The 20,027-nt window shown below is 35.8% G+C and overlaps 3 protein-coding genes across 7 annotated transcripts; 2 read left to right on the forward strand and 1 right to left on the reverse strand.

Moving 5' to 3' along the window:
- Window positions 1-4,851: 4,851 nt before the first annotated feature.
- On the reverse strand, window positions 4,852-11,444 carry LOC143362021 (polyubiquitin-A). The gene is made up of 2 exons (XM_076801796.1): window positions 11,306-11,444; window positions 4,852-9,537 (listed from the first exon to the last, which is right to left on the reverse strand). The coding sequence occupies exon 2, from the start codon at window positions 9,525-9,527 to the stop codon at window positions 5,079-5,081; it is 4,449 nt and encodes a 1,482-aa protein (XP_076657911.1). The 5' UTR covers window positions 9,528-9,537; window positions 11,306-11,444; the 3' UTR covers window positions 4,852-5,078.
- LOC143362022 (uncharacterized protein C18orf63-like) lies at window positions 11,336-15,692 on the forward strand. 3 transcript variants are annotated; one of them, XM_076801799.1, is made up of 10 exons: window positions 11,336-11,445; window positions 11,729-11,830; window positions 13,457-13,631; window positions 13,810-13,972; window positions 14,048-14,141; window positions 14,227-14,466; window positions 14,533-14,797; window positions 14,873-15,045; window positions 15,128-15,205; window positions 15,287-15,692. In XM_076801799.1, the coding sequence occupies exons 2-10, from the start codon at window positions 11,756-11,758 to the stop codon at window positions 15,473-15,475; spliced, it is 1,452 nt and encodes a 483-aa protein (XP_076657914.1). In that variant the 5' UTR covers window positions 11,336-11,445; window positions 11,729-11,755; the 3' UTR covers window positions 15,476-15,692. The 3 variants fall into 3 exon arrangements, with proteins under 3 accessions (XP_076657914.1, XP_076657913.1, XP_076657912.1); XM_076801797.1 differs by lacking the exons at window positions 11,336-11,445; window positions 11,729-11,830 and adding exons at window positions 12,172-13,127; window positions 13,227-13,362; XM_076801798.1 differs by lacking the exon at window positions 11,336-11,445 and having other exon boundaries at window positions 11,735-11,916.
- Window positions 15,693-15,751: 59 nt separating this feature from the next.
- Window positions 15,752-18,638, forward strand: Rnf146 (Ring finger protein 146). Of its 3 annotated transcripts, none has more exons than XM_076801802.1 (5): window positions 15,752-15,957; window positions 16,612-16,860; window positions 17,080-17,136; window positions 17,624-17,911; window positions 17,985-18,638. In XM_076801802.1, the coding sequence occupies exons 1-5, from the start codon at window positions 15,876-15,878 to the stop codon at window positions 18,227-18,229; spliced, it is 921 nt and encodes a 306-aa protein (XP_076657917.1). In that variant the 5' UTR covers window positions 15,752-15,875; the 3' UTR covers window positions 18,230-18,638. The 3 variants fall into 3 exon arrangements, with proteins under 3 accessions (XP_076657917.1, XP_076657915.1, XP_076657916.1); XM_076801801.1 differs by lacking the exon at window positions 17,080-17,136 and having other exon boundaries at window positions 15,754-15,957; window positions 17,985-18,096; window positions 18,171-18,638; XM_076801800.1 differs by lacking the exon at window positions 17,080-17,136 and having other exon boundaries at window positions 15,753-15,957.
- The last annotated feature ends 1,389 nt before the right edge of the window (window positions 18,639-20,027 follow it).

Consider the following 20,027-nt stretch of genomic DNA (forward strand, 5'->3'; position numbering starts at 1 on the left):
TTTATAGCACGGCGTCCGAGTCTCGGTCAGTGGACTTGAGTCATTGGGAGAAGAGGAGGAAGCCTGTCAAGGAGAACGAGAAAATTCTCCCTGCGCATCCTCGATGATACTTTTTATTTCGGAGCGAGCACAGTACACCCCCCAGGACACTGTCTGTCTATATTTTTCGTTTTCGGTTCTCCTCGGCCCGACAGTATGTCGTCGATTCGCTGAAATAACATCTCGTCTGCCGAAACAGAGATTTTTAGAGCCGAATTCGACGACGTTCCTTGTGCTCGCGGCGCATCTCCAAATCTGGCGATGGCCAGGCACACGCGGCGAAACGCTGTGGGCGTGCAACACCGAATTTTAATTCCCCGCTAACTGAACTCCCATATTTACGGTGAATTCATCGTTGATCTTTTCTAGCGCGGCCCCTGTTACGTGTACACCGATTGCGAGTGGCCACGGTTACTGTACCATGATTGTACAGAGTGAGGGCGGAGGATTTTCAGAGAAGGAAAAGCTGAGGAAGAAAGCTAGAGGAAAGTTGAAGGATCGAAACAACGAATTATGGAAGACGCGGTCCAGAGGCCAAAGCGTTTACAGGAAAAAGGGGAGAAAAAGGACGAAAGACTGGCAGCACTGTGGAAGTAAAAGTAACAGTATTGGAAAGAAGGTGAAGAAAAGATGTGCATACGTGGAGATAAAGGGACACGTGTCCTTGCTTTTGCACGTGGAGAGCGTGTTGCACAAGAACTGAATTAGAAACAATACTAGGGACACAGGGGTAAGGTTTCGAGATACTGAGAAAAGTGGAGGAAGAGAGATGGCCAAAGACGTGTAGAATATAAGAGAATGGTCAGTAATTTTGGGTTGTTAAAAATTTGATCTTGATTCTGAGAAAGAATATATTAACCTGATAAAATAAGTGAGCATAAGATGTTTTGAATCATTGTTTCTATTATTTGTACAATGATGTAAGAGAATGGCCAGTAATTTTGGGTTGTTACAAATTTGATCTTGACTTTGAGAAAGAATATATTAATATAAGATAAATGAGCACAAGATGTTTTGAATCATTGTTTCTATAATTTATACAATAATGTAAGAGAATGGCCAGTAATTTTGGGTTGTTAAAAATTTGATCTTGATTTTGAGAAAGAATATATTAATATAAGATAAGTGAGCACAAGATGGTTTGAATCATTGTTTCTATCATTTATACAATAATGTAAGAGAATGGCCAGTAATTTTGGGTTGTTACAAATTTGATCTTGACTTTGAGAAAGAATATATTAACATGATAAGTGAGCACAAGATGTTTTGAATCATTGTTTCTATTATTTATACAATAATGTAAGAGAATGGCCAGTAATTTTGGGTTGTTAAAAATTTGATCTTGATTTTGAGAAAGAATATATTAACATGATAAGCGTTTCTATGATTTATACAATAATGTAATAGGCAAAGTGAAGTTCTGAAGGAATGTATGATAAAATGATCGTTCAATTGGAAAACAGTTGGCATCGATAATAAATTCGGGAAAGAAACGAGAAGTTTCCATATGCAAAGTACATCCGCGAGGCAGCTGTCCCTTTGAGCTGCCTGTTTGCAACCGTTCGGAACACGCACGTGCACCTGTCGATTTTCCGCTGGGTGTTTGGTGTTCGGGGTATGCAACAGTGTGCACGGTCTCCCAATGCAAACACGATCGAAAGACGAGCACCTGTGGAAACACTGGCGACGACAAAAACAGAGAGGAAAAGGTTGAGAACGAACGCATAGAAAAGTCGTCGACTGACACGACCGTAGTCCATGATCTTGAGCGGCATTATTGAGTCGTGGGAGTCCTTCGCATAATTAACGCCGCGAAAGAATGCGAAAGAATGAACGGTGAAAGAGAAGACTTCGAACCGGAGAAAAATGGAGTTGCGCGCGGGAAAAGGACGGACGGGCTCGTGATAACAAAGAGAGAGAGAGAGAGAGAGAGAGAGAGAGAGAGAGAGAGAGAGAGAGAATGCGACAGCGACAGCGTGAAGGAAAAAAAGAGAACAAGGAACAAGAATACAAATACGGGATACGGCCACGGAATACGAGCGACATAATTCATGATTTCTCCATAATAATTAGTGTTTTCACTGATCTTGACTATAGTTTAAAATTCCTTCCTCGTGCTGCGCGTTCACTCTTCCTTCACGAGGCCGTATGCTATAGTACCCGGTATACCTGTACGAAAAAAATGATTAAGGGACTCGACTTGTAATTTGTTCGTTCAACGTCTCAGTAATGCGATTAATGCTAATGTTTGCCCATTGGGCCTCGATAGTTGACACGTAAAATGACATGCGAAAGCAACGTCGCGTCGTTAACTATCGTAACTACCGTAAATATGAATCTTTAAAAATTGAAAGTGTAAAACTTTTCCGTCGCTATACTATTCAAACTTCCGCGTTAAATGCCATAGGAACAAAGACCGCGCGCGGTATAGGTCGTGAAGCTTCAATGAATAACTATGAATGAAATTCAATGTACTTTCGAGCACAAAGCTCCGTGGATATATGCGCGCGTACACGTATTATCGAAAGGATCTTAGCCCCGCGTGAATTTAATTAAACTGAAAATGCGTTGCGTAGCACTTTCTCTCGTTGAAGAAAGAAACGAGGGGGATATGTGTAAACCAAGCGAAAATACTCTCAACTTTTAGCAGCAGCTTGTTCGTTCTGCAAACGCGATTTTGCACAACTATCTCTTTTCTTTTTCTTTTTTTTTCGACCTCGTTATTGTTCGAAAAATGAAGAAAAGATTGTTTTCATTTCAGAAAATTCAAAGAATTTCGTACTTACAATTCAAGGAATAAAGTTCTACAAAGTTACACAAATTGTATTTAAACATATGAAATGTATTCCGCGTACCAATTGATGTGCTGCAAGAGACTCGATGCGTGTAAAAGCGTTTTCCGTAACTGTGATCCATATCACAGATTGTAGGACGGAGGTGGGTGCAACGGATAACGGAATGCCTCAAATACCACCCACGACCGAGATCACTAAGATTTCTCATATGGCCGTTATCCAAGGGTAATTTTCGCAACGTGGGAATCCGCGACCTTTCGTTTCTACATTCACGATTAATGCTAACAGAATAGCGGTAAGAGCCAGAATCGGGTCGGCGAGACGGTTCCACGCTGAAATTAATATCGTTCGAAATAAATCGAGTAGGTATACCGGACGTAGCAAAATGGTCTACCGATTGACAATCGATAAGCTGTTTCAATACTTCTGCGGTAGCTGATCTCAATATACATTCTTATCCGCGGTTCGGATAATACCTTCGGTAATCGGAAGCGTAGGTTCATTAAAGGCCCCCCTCACGACTTCCTCGAGCCCTTCGAGGAAGGTTCGTTCTCCTAAGGCCCAAGGTTATTATACGACCGCGTGAATCGCGTGATCAGCGTTGTCCCACAGCCGTGAACCCGGAACTATCTATAATATCTTCTACACAATGAGTTTTTCTTTGCCATTTTCTTATTTGCTGCTTGCCGAGACGACATCGGCGTTGCGTTTAAATTGATTGTCGAGCCGCTCGTCGTGGAACACCGCGAAACAAGTGAAATTGTATCGCGTTCAACGTTCCAAATAGAAAGTGCCGTCTGGTATGTATCTACGAGAGCTTCGTTGTTGCTCCACCCTCTTCAACGAACACGGTACATATCGGTGATACACGATGTTAATGTAAGCAAACTTATTGTTATAATAGTTGTTTAATATACTAGATTGCTGTAAAGTGTCCTTTGTATTAAATAAAAACAGGTTGAATCAAAGAAACTTTTACCATTGACTTTGCTAGTTCCAGTATTGTTTATCTGGCCGAGGTTCCAAATCGCCTATGCTGTATAATAAAGTTAATTATCAATACGCCTCTTCGATCGGTGTATATTGGTGTATGAGTACCTACAAATACATCGACATTCAGTACTTAAGTAATTATTATAGTTGTACACGTGGATACCTTTATGCACCTGCTTCACTGTTGACATTGGTCGGCTGCTCTGAGAAATTTTAAAAATCCACGCCAATCCTTTATCCGAGATACAAGATACACGCCTGAAGTACTGTTAATTCTTCTTTTGTACAAATCGTACTGCTTAAAAAGTATAACATGACGCACGATAAGATTATACAAATTTTAAAACAATATTTGTTGTGTATACATATGTAGATATTTGAATACACTTGCATTTCGAACTGGTGGCGACATCCGTGGCAGAACACCCAAACTGGTAGACAAATATTACCGACAGACGATGCAAGTCGCTGCTAGGTAGCATCAGAGAGGAGATGAGAGTGCTCACGCTCGGGGTTTTAGTGTCCCCACTTTTCTGCATCATCTTTTTAGCCTCTAACAGAACCTGCATCAACTTTTTATCTTGTATAGAAGACCCTCTTAGAAGTAGCATCCACTTTGGCATTATTTGGAATCCGCTATTAATGATACAGGTTCTGGTCCAGGCTAAAAAGATGATGCAGGTTCTGGTCCAGGCAAAAAAGATGATGGAGGTTCTGGTCCAGGCTAAAAATTAGAATACGGGACAACACTACACTACGTACCCTAAAAACTTTCCGGTATGAATGAAATCGAGAAATGCGAATATGCGAGCAACGTATTGTGTAAATATTTATTATTTTAATCTCAATAAAATAATTAGCAAAGTTAATTATTTATGGTTTCATTTCATTTACTATTATGTCAATTTGATACACGAGAGACAAATTAAGTTGTGAAAATGAGGAATGGATGAGAATAAAGACTCGGAAGAGAATGTAGGAATCATGAAGAAACATTCAGAGACATTCAAATTATACATCCCAATAATTTTAATAATGTTTTAATGAAGACAAGTGCATTACACGAATCTGTCCTTATATTGGACCAATACACTTTACTCTTCTCGTTACTATTTGTATACCAATAAAGAAATGTACACTGATAACAAGTTGTACTAAACACGAAATACATATGAACAAAAGGAATATAATGACACTATCAATACTATCAATTTTAACAGTCATTGCTGAAAGGGACATTGTATCCATTAATCAGTGTGAACACGTCAACTGTTGAGAGCTCATTAACTGAAAAGCGGATCTCGGGTCCAAAGCTTCATCCTCCAGGGTGACGGATTTTCCTGTGAACATTTCCACAAAGATTTGCATTCCTCCGCGTAGACGCAAGACCAAATGGAGGGTGGATTCCTTTTGGATGTTGTAGTCTGAAAGGGTTCTTCCATCTTCCAATTGTTTGCCAGCAAAGATCAATCGCTGTTGATCGGGTGGAATACCTTCCTTGTCTTGAATCTTAGCTTTCACATTTTCTATCGTGTCTGAAGCTTCGACTTCCAGGGTGATGGTCTTTCCTGTAAGCGTTTTGACAAAAATCTGCATTCCTCCTCGAAGACGCAAAACCAAGTGGAGGGTGGACTCCTTCTGGATGTTATAGTCAGAAAGGGTTCTTCCGTCTTCTAATTGTTTTCCAGCAAAAATCAATCGCTGCTGATCTGGTGGAATTCCTTCTTTATCTTGAATTTTAGCTTTAACGTTTTCTATCGTGTCTGAAGCTTCAACTTCCAGGGTGATGGTCTTTCCCGTGAGCGTCTTCACGAAGATTTGCATTCCTCCTCGAAGACGCAAGACCAGGTGGAGGGTGGACTCCTTCTGGATGTTGTAGTCAGAAAGGGTTCTCCCATCTTCCAATTGTTTACCAGCAAAGATCAATCGCTGCTGATCGGGAGGAATTCCTTCCTTATCTTGAATCTTAGCTTTAACGTTTTCTATCGTGTCTGAAGCTTCGACTTCCAGGGTGATGGTCTTTCCGGTGAGTGTTTTCACGAAGATTTGCATTCCTCCGCGAAGACGCAACACCAAGTGGAGGGTGGACTCCTTCTGGATGTTATAGTCTGCAAGGGTTCTTCCATCTTCCAATTGTTTGCCAGCAAAGATCAATCGCTGCTGATCGGGAGGGATACCTTCCTTGTCTTGAATCTTAGCTTTCACATTTTCTATCGTGTCTGAAGCTTCGACTTCCAGGGTGATGGTCTTTCCGGTGAGTGTTTTCACGAAGATTTGCATTCCTCCGCGAAGACGCAACACCAAGTGGAGGGTGGACTCCTTCTGGATGTTATAGTCTGAAAGGGTTCTTCCGTCTTCTAATTGTTTTCCAGCAAAGATCAATCGCTGCTGATCAGGAGGAATTCCTTCCTTGTCTTGAATCTTAGCTTTTACATTCTCTATCGTGTCTGAAGCTTCAACTTCCAAGGTGATGGTCTTTCCTGTAAGTGTTTTGACGAATATTTGCATTCCTCCGCGAAGACGCAATACCAAGTGGAGGGTGGACTCCTTCTGGATGTTGTAGTCTGAAAGTGTTCTTCCGTCTTCTAATTGTTTTCCTGCAAAGATCAATCGCTGCTGATCGGGAGGAATACCTTCCTTATCTTGAATCTTAGCTTTCACGTTTTCTATCGTGTCTGACGCTTCGACTTCCAGGGTGATGGTTTTTCCTGTGAGTGTTTTTACGAAGATCTGCATTCCTCCTCGAAGACGCAAAACCAAGTGGAGTGTGGACTCCTTCTGGATGTTGTAGTCTGAAAGTGTTCTTCCGTCTTCTAATTGTTTTCCTGCAAAGATCAATCGCTGCTGATCGGGAGGAATTCCTTCCTTATCTTGAATCTTAGCTTTGACGTTTTCTATCGTGTCCGAAGCTTCGACTTCCAGGGTGATGGTCTTTCCGGTGAGTGTTTTCACGAAGATTTGCATTCCTCCGCGAAGACGCAAGACCAAGTGGAGGGTGGACTCCTTTTGGATGTTGTAGTCTGAAAGGGTTCGACCGTCTTCCAATTGCTTTCCAGCAAAGATTAATCGCTGCTGATCGGGTGGAATTCCTTCCTTATCTTGAATCTTAGCTTTTACATTCTCTATCGTGTCTGAAGCTTCAACTTCCAAGGTGATGGTCTTTCCTGTAAGTGTTTTGACGAATATTTGCATTCCTCCTCGAAGACGCAAAACCAAGTGGAGTGTGGACTCCTTCTGGATGTTGTAGTCAGAAAGGGTTCTTCCGTCTTCTAATTGTTTACCGGCAAAGATCAGTCGCTGCTGATCAGGGGGAATTCCTTCCTTATCTTGAATCTTCGCTTTCACGTTCTCTATCGTATCTGAAGCTTCGACTTCCAGGGTGATGGTCTTTCCTGTGAGTGTTTTTACGAAGATCTGCATTCCTCCTCGAAGACGCAAAACCAAGTGGAGTGTGGACTCCTTCTGGATGTTGTAGTCTGAAAGTGTTCTCCCGTCTTCTAATTGTTTGCCAGCGAAGATCAATCGCTGCTGATCTGGGGGAATTCCTTCCTTATCTTGAATCTTCGCTTTCACGTTCTCTATCGTATCTGAAGCTTCGACTTCCAGGGTGATGGTCTTTCCCGTGAGTGTTTTTACGAAGATCTGCATTCCTCCTCGAAGACGCAAAACCAAGTGGAGTGTGGACTCCTTCTGGATGTTGTAGTCAGAAAGGGTTCTTCCGTCTTCTAATTGTTTACCGGCAAAGATTAATCGCTGCTGATCAGGGGGAATTCCTTCCTTATCTTGAATCTTCGCTTTCACGTTCTCTATCGTATCTGAAGCTTCGACTTCCAGGGTGATGGTCTTTCCTGTGAGTGTTTTTACGAAGATCTGCATTCCTCCTCGAAGACGCAAAACCAAGTGGAGTGTGGACTCCTTCTGGATGTTGTAGTCTGAAAGTGTTCTCCCGTCTTCTAATTGTTTGCCAGCGAAGATCAATCGCTGCTGATCTGGGGGAATTCCTTCCTTATCTTGAATCTTCGCTTTCACGTTCTCTATCGTATCTGAAGCTTCGACTTCCAGGGTGATGGTCTTTCCCGTGAGTGTTTTTACGAAGATCTGCATTCCTCCTCGAAGACGCAAAACCAAGTGGAGTGTGGACTCCTTCTGGATGTTGTAGTCAGAAAGGGTTCTTCCGTCTTCTAATTGTTTACCGGCAAAGATCAATCGCTGCTGATCAGGGGGAATTCCTTCCTTATCTTGAATCTTCGCTTTCACGTTCTCTATCGTATCTGAAGCTTCGACTTCCAGGGTGATGGTCTTTCCTGTAAGCGTTTTGACAAAAATCTGCATTCCTCCTCGAAGACGCAAAACCAAGTGGAGTGTGGACTCCTTCTGGATGTTGTAGTCTGAAAGTGTTCTTCCGTCTTCTAATTGTTTGCCAGCAAAGATCAATCGCTGCTGATCTGGGGGAATTCCTTCCTTATCTTGAATCTTCGCTTTCACGTTCTCTATCGTATCTGAAGCTTCGACTTCCAGGGTGATGGTCTTTCCCGTGAGTGTTTTTACGAAGATCTGCATTCCTCCTCGAAGACGCAAAACCAAGTGGAGTGTGGACTCCTTCTGGATGTTGTAGTCAGAAAGGGTTCTTCCGTCTTCTAATTGTTTACCGGCAAAGATCAATCGCTGCTGATCAGGGGGAATTCCTTCCTTATCTTGAATCTTCGCTTTCACGTTCTCTATCGTATCTGAAGCTTCGACTTCCAGGGTGATGGTCTTTCCTGTAAGCGTTTTGACAAAAATCTGCATTCCTCCTCGAAGACGCAAAACCAAGTGGAGTGTGGACTCCTTCTGGATGTTGTAGTCTGAAAGTGTTCTTCCGTCTTCTAATTGTTTGCCAGCAAAGATCAATCGCTGCTGATCTGGGGGAATTCCTTCCTTATCTTGAATCTTCGCTTTCACGTTCTCTATCGTATCTGAAGCTTCGACTTCCAGGGTGATGGTCTTTCCCGTGAGTGTTTTTACGAAGATCTGCATTCCTCCTCGAAGACGCAAAACCAAGTGGAGTGTGGACTCCTTCTGGATGTTGTAGTCAGAAAGGGTTCTTCCGTCTTCTAATTGTTTACCGGCAAAGATCAATCGCTGCTGATCAGGGGGAATTCCTTCCTTATCTTGAATCTTCGCTTTCACGTTCTCTATCGTATCTGAAGCTTCGACTTCCAGGGTGATGGTCTTTCCTGTAAGCGTTTTGACAAAAATCTGCATTCCTCCTCGAAGACGCAAAACCAAGTGGAGTGTGGACTCCTTCTGGATGTTGTAGTCTGAAAGTGTTCTTCCGTCTTCTAATTGTTTGCCAGCAAAGATCAATCGCTGCTGATCTGGGGGAATTCCTTCCTTATCTTGAATCTTCGCTTTCACGTTCTCTATCGTATCTGAAGCTTCGACTTCCAGGGTGATGGTCTTTCCCGTGAGTGTTTTTACGAAGATCTGCATTCCTCCTCGAAGACGCAAAACCAAGTGGAGTGTGGACTCCTTCTGGATGTTGTAGTCAGAAAGGGTTCTTCCGTCTTCTAATTGTTTTCCAGCAAAGATTAAACGTTGTTGTTCAGGAGGTATTCCTTCCTTATCTTGAATCTTAGCTTTCACGTTTTCTATCGTGTCTGAAGCTTCAACTTCCAGGGTGATGGTTTTACCCGTGAGTGTTTTTACAAAGATCTGCATAATTGGAAATCTGCAAAAGGATAAACATGTGAATATATATGGTTGGAAAATTATGTGGTTATTATGCAGAAAGTAGCGGTCATCTTGTATTTTGATTATGTTTAAATATGTTGTCATTGGCATGAATCTGAGCAACTGTTTGTTATACGTGTACCGTAGCTTGGCCTCAGTTTCCGAGATGTTCATAAAAGTCTGTTTATAGTAGTACTAAAAAGTGTGCTTATAATTGCGTGTTTGTCGCAAAGCATATGTTAGTATTGGTTGCCGGGCATAATTATAGAAAGTATAATATGTGTATGTATCCATAGGGTACTATTAACGTAGTAATACTGATCAATTTGAGTGAAGCTCCCTAAGATGGATAGAAAGAATATAAACATTTTACCCAGATGACTGACCACTTCTAGTTGATCAGTATTTTTAACACTTTACCCACCGGAAGCTTATTAATAGGATTTTCAATAGTCGTAGTGTATCAAAAGGAAGCTTAGAAATCTGTTTTTACATTGTACTCTCAAATGAAATTATTTTATAATGTTACTGGAGATGACTTGTTAGCTTATAATTGCAATTGTTGTTGCTGTTGGAAGATTCGTTAAAAAGTCTCTAGCCATGCACTATAGATTTTTAAAAATTAAGGAACAATCACCAGTTGGTAATGTGTTAAGTCAACACTATAAGTAAATACACGCATAACCAACATTAACGAATGCATGTAGTACTAATGGGTTTTTGCGAATATCTCGAAAAGTAAGTCCAAGCGGCGGTTACGTGTATAGGGAAAAGTTGTTCAGAATCATGACTCGGCAACATATTGAAGGATCATCGAAATCCAAGATGGCGGCAGCTTTCTGTATATTTATGGATTTCCTTTACTTAATTATATATACGGGAAAATGGTGGCATAATAGCAATAATTATATTAATTTAGTCGTCTTGCTGTTTAATTTAACACAATACATATTTTCATTTTGTTTCGACTTTGTGCTTCTAAAAGAAATAAACACTGGGAGCGAAATATTAAGATATTAAGATTATTGCAAGTTTTTAGAACATAACGTGTAGAATATCTGCTAAAAAAAAAATATTTTTGAAATTCCTCAAAAAATGCAAATGCAGTCGTTAACACTTTAAGAAAATCTAAATTTTTTTAATTGCAGGAAATTGCGACGAGCTTCGGAATAGCGGCCGTTTTCCTTTGTCGATCGTGTAGACCCGAATTATTAGTTATACTTGAATTTTTGAAAGTGAAAAATTTTTTTCCGTACTCTGAAAGAAATCTAATTCAACACAAAAATTTATTTGGCTACCTACTTCTCTGGCTTTACAAAATTTCGCAAATATGGGTTATTTTTTACAACCAGTCAGGGCCAGTCTTTATGGCCCTTGAAACTATAATTATGTATTGCAAAAATATATAAATTATGAAATCTCGGATTCTAAATGCGTCATATGAAGACATACAAAATGGCGGTATAATGGAATGATCAATGGATACAATTTTGGCGTTAAATAAAGAAATGTCAATGTCTGATGTATTTTTTTAAGAATAAAATTGTATGTACATATCTATATTATAAACTGAAAAAATCGTTATCTTCAATTCGAAGTGAAAATTTTGTAAGCTGGAAACGTTTCACAAACGTACTTAGTCATCGTAGGTGTGACACCTCAAAATGGAAGATGTTCGATAAAACAACGAATTTCCTTTATTATCGTAGTATTTATTTAGTAAATACGTTATAAGGATATGAAACTGTTAATTGTAGAATACTTACATGCTCTGATATAATTTACAAGAAAGTAGTAGCAACGCAAGTCACACGAAACAGTACAAGAACCAAATGGAACAAAATCGTACCAAAGAATACAATAAATAAGAACTAATCGCAGGAAGTGGCTCAGCGTGAGTATATAGGTACGTATGACGTCAATAGGGGCTTTGGGTAAATTTTCAGACAAAATAGCTTACAATGAAAACTGCCTTAAAGGAATGGTTTCCATGTGCATTGAAATTACTTAGTTTTTCCTTTCGAGTTCTCTTGATTATCAAAAGTTCGAAATATTTTAAAAATATACTTTCTATTTACAGCAGACTATATGTCAAACTACAAAAATAATCAAATCCTTCCATGAAATGTGCACACAAACCAATATATTGTAAACCGATCTTAATGTATAGTTCATGATAATACATATAGGTGGCCCGTACGATCAGTGATGAGATCATGATGACATACAGGTTTTTCGCGCATGCGCGCCCAGAATGTCCGTTCTCAGTGACGCACAGTGACGCATCTATGGTACAATGACTCACGAAAGTATTCAAAATTACAACTTCGGACAAAGAAAATGTGAACCACAAAGGAAATTTCCCCTCTGCGTGCACGTTAGATTCAAGATTTTAAAATAATATTATATCTACTATAAGATACAATTATCAAGATTATGTTTTATCTAAACATTTATTTGACTGATGCTAAATTAGCCACACATGCGCGAAAAAAACCCGATCCATATTTCATCACTGCGCACAATACGATTTTAGAATGACGCATAATCCAAATTATAAACTGTAGAAATGACAAAAGATTGCGAACTGATAAAATATTGATTTCATAGGACACTCGTACTAACAACATTAATCATTAATCATTCTTTATTCACGTTACTATCGCAAAATCATTGCTTTAGTGATAAAACGTTCGCAAAACAAATGTAATTAACCAGTTATATTAGTTCATATAAATAACGAAGTATGTAATATCTCAATTAGGATTAGAAATTTAAGAAACAATTGTTTTAACAATTTGTTTAAACAATTTGTTTAAACAAAATAATAGTTGAAGATGTTAAGATATAAAATATCATTTCTGTTTCCGACCTGAAGTTATAAAGACGTACTCCTATTAATTTAAAACAAATATTTATTAAAAGTTATTGTCCGATTTTAAAGTTACATTTCTCGTACTTGTTTTATTACACCTCATATTTTTTAAAATACCTAAGAATAAAATAGCATGCATTATATATAGTACTCCATGGACAGATCTCGAATCTTCTAGAAGCAATTCCCTGGAACGTATACTAAACCAGACTGCTAAAAATCTCAGCCAATGAGGAAACAGCAAAAAGGATGACCAATCCCTGCACATACGTGTTTAGTTCATTATGTAACTTATCATTATGTCGTTATCATTTATTGTTAAAATGTATGCATATACATATATTGTTTTTATTTGTATCATACATACATTTAGGAGCATTGATTCAATAATGAACATACCTGAACATACCTAAAACTTCACACAATTTTCCAAGAATATTTTAAGTTATAATGTTGGTAGCAAATTCAATTTATAATTTTGAGGGCGCTTAAACTTCGACTTTTGAAACAGCGCAAAGTATTTAACGATACCTGAGTGGCTAATAAAAAATGGATATTTCAAATGCTGCATACAAAAATGAAAAAGATGCAATTATATATGCTTCTCTGCCACAAATGAATGAGTTGTGTTGTACAATTTGCAAGCTGGACTTTATCGAAGTACACGAGTCTTCCGCAAAATCAAATTTTCACTGGAAAATAATGAAATGCCGGTATATTCGATTATAATTGATAATGTTTCAAAATCTTATACAAATTTCTGCAATTCTATTTCGAAATCAATTTCTACATTGTTAAATATACAATTTCAGATTACTTATTTATTTAGTTCCGGATATAATCGCTTCGCCAATATCAGGCACGGAAAAATATATATTCGTAATTACACGTAAAGCTTTCCTCGAAAGTGGAAAATTAGAAAAAATTTTAAAATACTTGAAACTAGTGGTTTGTCAAATGATTAAAACTGTTACTTATTCGAGTATCTATTCAGTCGTTTCCTATATGCAAAAAATTGTCCTGTTTTTATTCTTTATAACAGTATCAAGGACAGCGTCCTATTACTACAGAAATTTATAAGGACTGTCTTTTTTACACAATACAAACTAAGATAGCACCACTATGGAATAAAGTTGGCCAACACTTTCTTCAAGGAAAAGAATTCTTCATTTCTGTGGAACCAATTAAGGCATTAAAAATAGATATTCTTGTACAAGGTATACAACACTTACATATATTTACACATTATACACATTATAATTATTATTATTATTATTACTATACTTATTATTATTATTATTTTTTTTTGTATTATTTACACATTTATATTTATTTTATATATTGCAAGTATTTATTTATATTCTATGATGGCAAAATAACGAAATGAATTTACAGAGGGGAATGTATGTTTAGTACTTCATGCAGAAAGTGTTAATATACCATATGTAAAGCTCGAAGATTTTCTTCCATCATCTGTTGTATCCCACTTTTTAGCAGATCCTAAAGGATATATTGATTTATCTCATTATGATTTTCCATTTGTGTATGTTTTACCAAGGTAATATAGGTGAACCAAATTTCTCATATTTAATCATTTTTATAAAATATACACTAACATTTGAAATGTTTACAGTACAAAAAAAGGAAAATTGATATCTGTATTTAAAGAAATTCCAGAATGTGTTTTTAAGGATTATGACCAGATGCGAAGACACTGGAAAAATATGGTATGTATACCATCATGAAAAACCATAGCTTAAATAATCTACATTATTTCGAAATTTGTTTTTACAAAAACGTTTTATGTTTTAGTATGGATATTCTTTACCAAAGAATAAAAATGGAATTTTATTTCTTGAAATTAAATTTCCAGTACCAAGATCACGTAGTTTCATTTATCCAAACATATGTGTGACATCTGATCTATTAGATATTATTCCAAATAAGAATAAGGAATATACAGTCACAAAATTCATAGGAGATATGCTTGCAAAATTGCCCACAATTTGTGGTACAGAATTAAAATTATCCAAGTATTCTTTCTGCAACACGGTAAGATAAAATTTTGCTATTCATACAAAGAAAATACTTGATAATGAAATTACACCTTTGATATAGAAATCCACAAATACAAATGTAACATCTGATATATTGATGCAGAACAAAAAGTTAATTACACCTCTTAAAAGAAAATATGAGTCTACCTTAACTGCACCATTAGAATTTTCTGCAAATTATGTAAACGAATTCAAAGGGAATATTGAGACTGTTTCTAAACCATTGAAAACTCAATTAGCTAAAATTCATGCTATTCACAATACATTTCAATGTCACATTAATGGAGCAGTCTCGAATATTAAGAATATCGAATATAATGAAAATGGTAATCAGAGAACAATAAGAGTATGTAAATGTCATGTACATTGAAAGTTTCATAAAGGCAAAATCATTTCTACAGGAGGTTCATCTTTAGATACTACACATACTTCCAGTATACAAATTACAAAAAAAGATTGCAACGAAGCAGGAACATCAAGAATTTTAAATATTAATACAGCTGAGACCAAACAAGAAACAATATCTACATATTTTAAAATTTGTAAACCACCTACTAATAATGATAAAAAAGAGGTAAGGCTTTCTTGTTCTTTTCATATCTTGTACCATCAGATTTTTTTTCTTTATGCATTTATAGTTCTTATTCTATTATTAGTCAGCACCAAACCAGAGCCAAAAAAGCTTAACACTAAAAGAAAAACTATTAGAAGCTAAACCTAATGTGCAAGAAATGGTGGGTAATTTTATATCGGAGATATTTATTAGTTTATTGATTTTTATAACTAATATTCATTACATTTTGTTTAATATGTAGGATCAGTGCATAGATGTAGAGAAAATGGCAAAAAGTAATAAATTACACCAGGTAAAGAATAGTCTCTTAAGCGAGTGGTTAAAAAACCGCTCGATTCCACATACTTCCAAAGCAACGAAAGCAGAACTTATCAATAAAATATTGTCGCATATAAGGAGCACACAAATGTTAAAACAATTTCGTATGTAATTTTCAACAAATTTTTGTAATTAACAAACTGTCTAGTTAGTATAATAAGGACTAATGCTATTACACCAGTGACAATATAATACACACATTCAAAATAATAAACTTACATGTAGAGACAACAGCACCTAAAATCATTTGTTGTTACCTCTGTATTTACTAGTCGCTAATATTTGTCTACCAGTTTCACCGAAACAGGTACCAATCCATACTAATATGGATCTACATGGATTCTAGTCCAAGCTAAATGCAGAATTAATTGGATTCTGATCCGCGTAGGTGCAGCACTATATCTGTGCCATCGAAATCCCAGACCCCGAACGTTAGCACTCTCATTTCTTTTCTGTCTTTATAAACGAGATCTTAATTTTGTTTAGTGAAAAATTATATAGCGATTATAATTATGGCTCAAGCGAAACTTAACACGCAAGACACAGCAGACAGTACGCTCAAGGATAAAGAAAAAGAATCTGACGAAAAGGAAGGTATCTATCATCTACAGGGTGTCTCTCCTAACTTTGCCACCCCTAATAACATTATTGTTTATGCAGACACGACAAACTGTTTGAGGAGAAAATTATCATATTTCAAGGGGTATGTGAGGCTGTGCGAGTCTGTAATATCAAGCTCACATTTCTCAAAATTTAACGAACTGTAGGTAATGTTTTTTCAAAATCGAATTACCTATTTTCTTTGTTTACCATTTAAAAAAATAAAGTCAAAACAAATACAATAATGACCAGACCATAGCCTTGAAACAACTTTCTCCTCAAGCAGTTTTTTGTATGTACACAGCATCAAAGTTATGAGGAATGGCAAAGTCAGCTGTATATGTACATATACTACAATGTAAATATCATAATACAGTATAACTAATATTACAATAACTGTTATAGCAACAATTTGCTAGAAATATTTCAATTGATTGATGAGTTAAATTTAAGAATACTAAACATTTTACAAAATTTAATTTTGTAAAATTGAATTTCTTATATATGAGTATACAATTAACAATGTTTATCAATTAAAATGCTATGAAGCTAAATTTCCATTAATAAAATGATTATTGTAATGAAATATTTTTTGAAACAATGTCAACCGTAGTATATAGATAATATTGTTGATACTTTTTTTCTTAGGTCCAATAATACCAGAATGTGCAGTCTGCCTCCAACCATGCATATATCCAGCAAAATTACCTTGTAATCATGTTTATTGTTACCTATGTGTCAAAGGTGTTGCAAATCAAAGCAAAAGATGTCCTATGTGTCGTCAAGAAATTCCTCCTGATTTCCTAGACAGACCACAATTAGTAGAAGTAGAAGAGGCACATAAGGAATTAGATAGTTCCGAAGAAGAATATCAGTGGTTTTATCAAGGCATAAATGGTAATGTACCATTATATTTATCAATTAGCATTTTACAAGTCATGAAAGAAAGAAACTGCATGAGATCAGCAGATATAAAATGTTCTACAAATAATTAAAAAGTAAATCATAAATAAACTCAATGTTATAAATATGTTAAAGATAGAAAGTAGAGAACTTTGTAATTTGTTGAAAAGATGCTACAAAGCATAGATAAGTTTATAAGATACCCCTTCATAGGTTGGTGGAAATACAATTCGAGGACCAGCAAGAGTTTGGAGACTATTTATAACCCTGGTAGAACCCAATGTGAAATTATAATTTGTGACAATATTTATCTAGTTACCTTTCAAAATCATTGTCAATATAGAAAGTATCTACCATATTGTAAGCGTTATACCAGGAGTGATAGGAAGATGTGATAGATAATCCTCATCTATATTTTTTATACTTCTTAAAGCATAATTGGCATAAAATATTTTTCGTTATATTTATCTATTATACGTGATATTATGTATTATAAATAATATAATTGTTATTATAAACAGTATTATTATAAAAAATATTATACAACTATGCGTAATCATATCTATATGATACATGACACAAATTTTATCTAGTCTTAATGTATTTTTGTAATAAACCATTTTTATCGCAAAATATTAGGTAGTTTTCTTTGTAAATTCCCGAATGAAAACATCTTCTTATCGTTATTTAAATATATATGTACACTTTTGGAAAACTACTTCTAACTTTTATATGATTTTAAATTACATTGTTTCAGGTTGGTGGCAATACGATCAACGTACAAGCCATGAATTAGAAACTGCATATAAACAAGGCAAACGGAATTGTGAATTATTAATAGCAGGGTTTCTTTATATCGCTGATTTTGGTTCCATGCTTCAATTACGTAGAAATGATCCTTCTAGACGAAGAAAAATTAAGCGCGACTTGTACAATATTCCCAAAAAAGGAGTTGCAGGTTTAAGATTAAATAATCAGGATGAAGAAATTATTAGAGAAATAAGAGGAGCAGAAAGACCCGCGAGTCCTGCAAGCGACAATATGGGTATATTTAAGAAATTTTCTTATTTATTAATCGTTAGTAGTAACTATTTAAAACTAACACTTCATATGTATAGGTACTGGAGATGGTACAAATACTCCCATACCACCTAGCAACACACCGCAAACACCAGCAGGTGGTACTGCTAGTGGCGATGTTACACCTTCGAACGATAGAATGGAACAGAGGTCAGATTCTTTACATCAGGTATTGGAACAAATGCGATCCTTAGTTTTGAGAGAACATTTATCTTCAAGTACAGATAACGAATTAGAAGAAGCTGAAGAAAGTGAATCTCTTTCTACTCATCCTACATTGTAAGAGCTATGGACACCTATAGATTTCTATTCATCAAATGCAAATCAATATGGAATATAAAGTATAGAATATTCTATATACATCTATGACATTACATGTAATGTATTAATTTATAAGTTTGTTAATTACTCTGTGATGTTGATTAAAAACAACACAATGAAGTACAATAGAATGTTTCTTAAATAATTATTTTGAGAATATGTATTGATCGGTATTTACAAATATGCAATTCATTTTTTTTTTAATTTGTAATTATTTCATCAAAAATATTTTAGAAGGAAAAGTGTCATTCCACTCTTTTGTACCTTAACGACACTTTTAATTCCAATGTATATAATTTTGTAATTATACATTTCGTTGTAAAACTTCGACTTCTACCTTAGTTTAATAATAAATTAGATATTCAATAGCAGTTCTTTGCTGATATGCTCAAAACTTATTAACATGCTGCCAATCTGAATATATTTGTTAGATTAACAACTTACAAGTTGAAATACTCAGATAGCTGTTTATCTGTGTACGTGTTTACAGTACAATAAAAAATTCGATAGTCGGATAGAGATTGTATTAAGATTTCTCTAGTTTGGTGTAGAAGTTTGACAGTTTTACTATCATAGAAATAATAAATAATTATCACTTTCTCGATGAAAAATAAGTATTATTATTTGAAACAATGTGCAAACGATATTTGTGATCAAGAGCTCTGGTATCGTTGCTATGAAAAGTTAATTACTGTACAATATAACTATACATATAGGTTTGATAATTTCATGATTGATAGGTCATTTGAGTGTTAATTTTTACTTTATTCTTAGTACAGTTAAACTAACAATTTATTTTATTATATATTACAATTACATTGCTTATACATTATTAAATCATAATTTACTTAATATTAATAGTATTGTCGTACCGTTGTAACAGTAAGATGGATAAATTAAAACTTAATTCACGCTAAAAATAGCCTATACCAATGTAATTAAATTCCTAATACAAGTACAATGTTCTACTTAAGAATAAAAGATATACAAAATATAGTTGCCAAAAAGATTTATTAAGCATGTAGTCTAAACTGTTAGAAAATCATTGTAAATATAAATAAGCGCATTACAGAAAATAAAAATTGATTTCATGATGTAAGATTAGAATATTACAGATCTTGTTAATTTTTAATGACTTAGACCTTAAATGAATTTAGTTTTCAATATAACATCACATATAATACAAAGTAATGTACAATGTATTTTTTGTTGACATTTTAATAATATGTTATAAGATTCATCAAGAATTAAAATAATATGCTTTTATAAAATTTCATTATATTTTCTTCTCCTAACCTTACAAGTAAATATATAGCAGTATATAGCTGAACTTTGCTACCTGACATTTAGCCGGCAGGAATTTGACCTTGACTGTCACGCCAATTCTTGAACGGTCCTCGAACGGTCAGTAGGGAAAACTCATTGTGGAATGGTTAAAATTTTTTTGTGGAACTACGACATATCGGTAAAAAAGAATATATGAAATGCCGACTGAGGATGGTAAGAAGATTGAGTAGTAACGGAAGAGAGAAAGCTAGCGACTAGATATGGTTGCCACATATAATCCTTCGCCTCACTGTTGCCATGTCATCAAAACCGTAAATGTACAAGCGTTTCGTGAAACTGCCCCCGGGGGCCGGCAGGGTTTGAAATCCATATACGTATGCATGGGTCAAAACCTTTTCAAACTATCGCTTCAATATTGCAATGAGCAGTTTAGAAGTGGTCAATTGTGTTTCCTAAAAGTCCAATCTATGTCT

Source organism: Halictus rubicundus, chromosome 16 (genome assembly GCF_050948215.1).
Source record: "Halictus rubicundus isolate RS-2024b chromosome 16, iyHalRubi1_principal, whole genome shotgun sequence".
In the NCBI taxonomy this organism is placed as follows: Eukaryota; Metazoa; Arthropoda; class Insecta; order Hymenoptera; family Halictidae; genus Halictus; species Halictus rubicundus.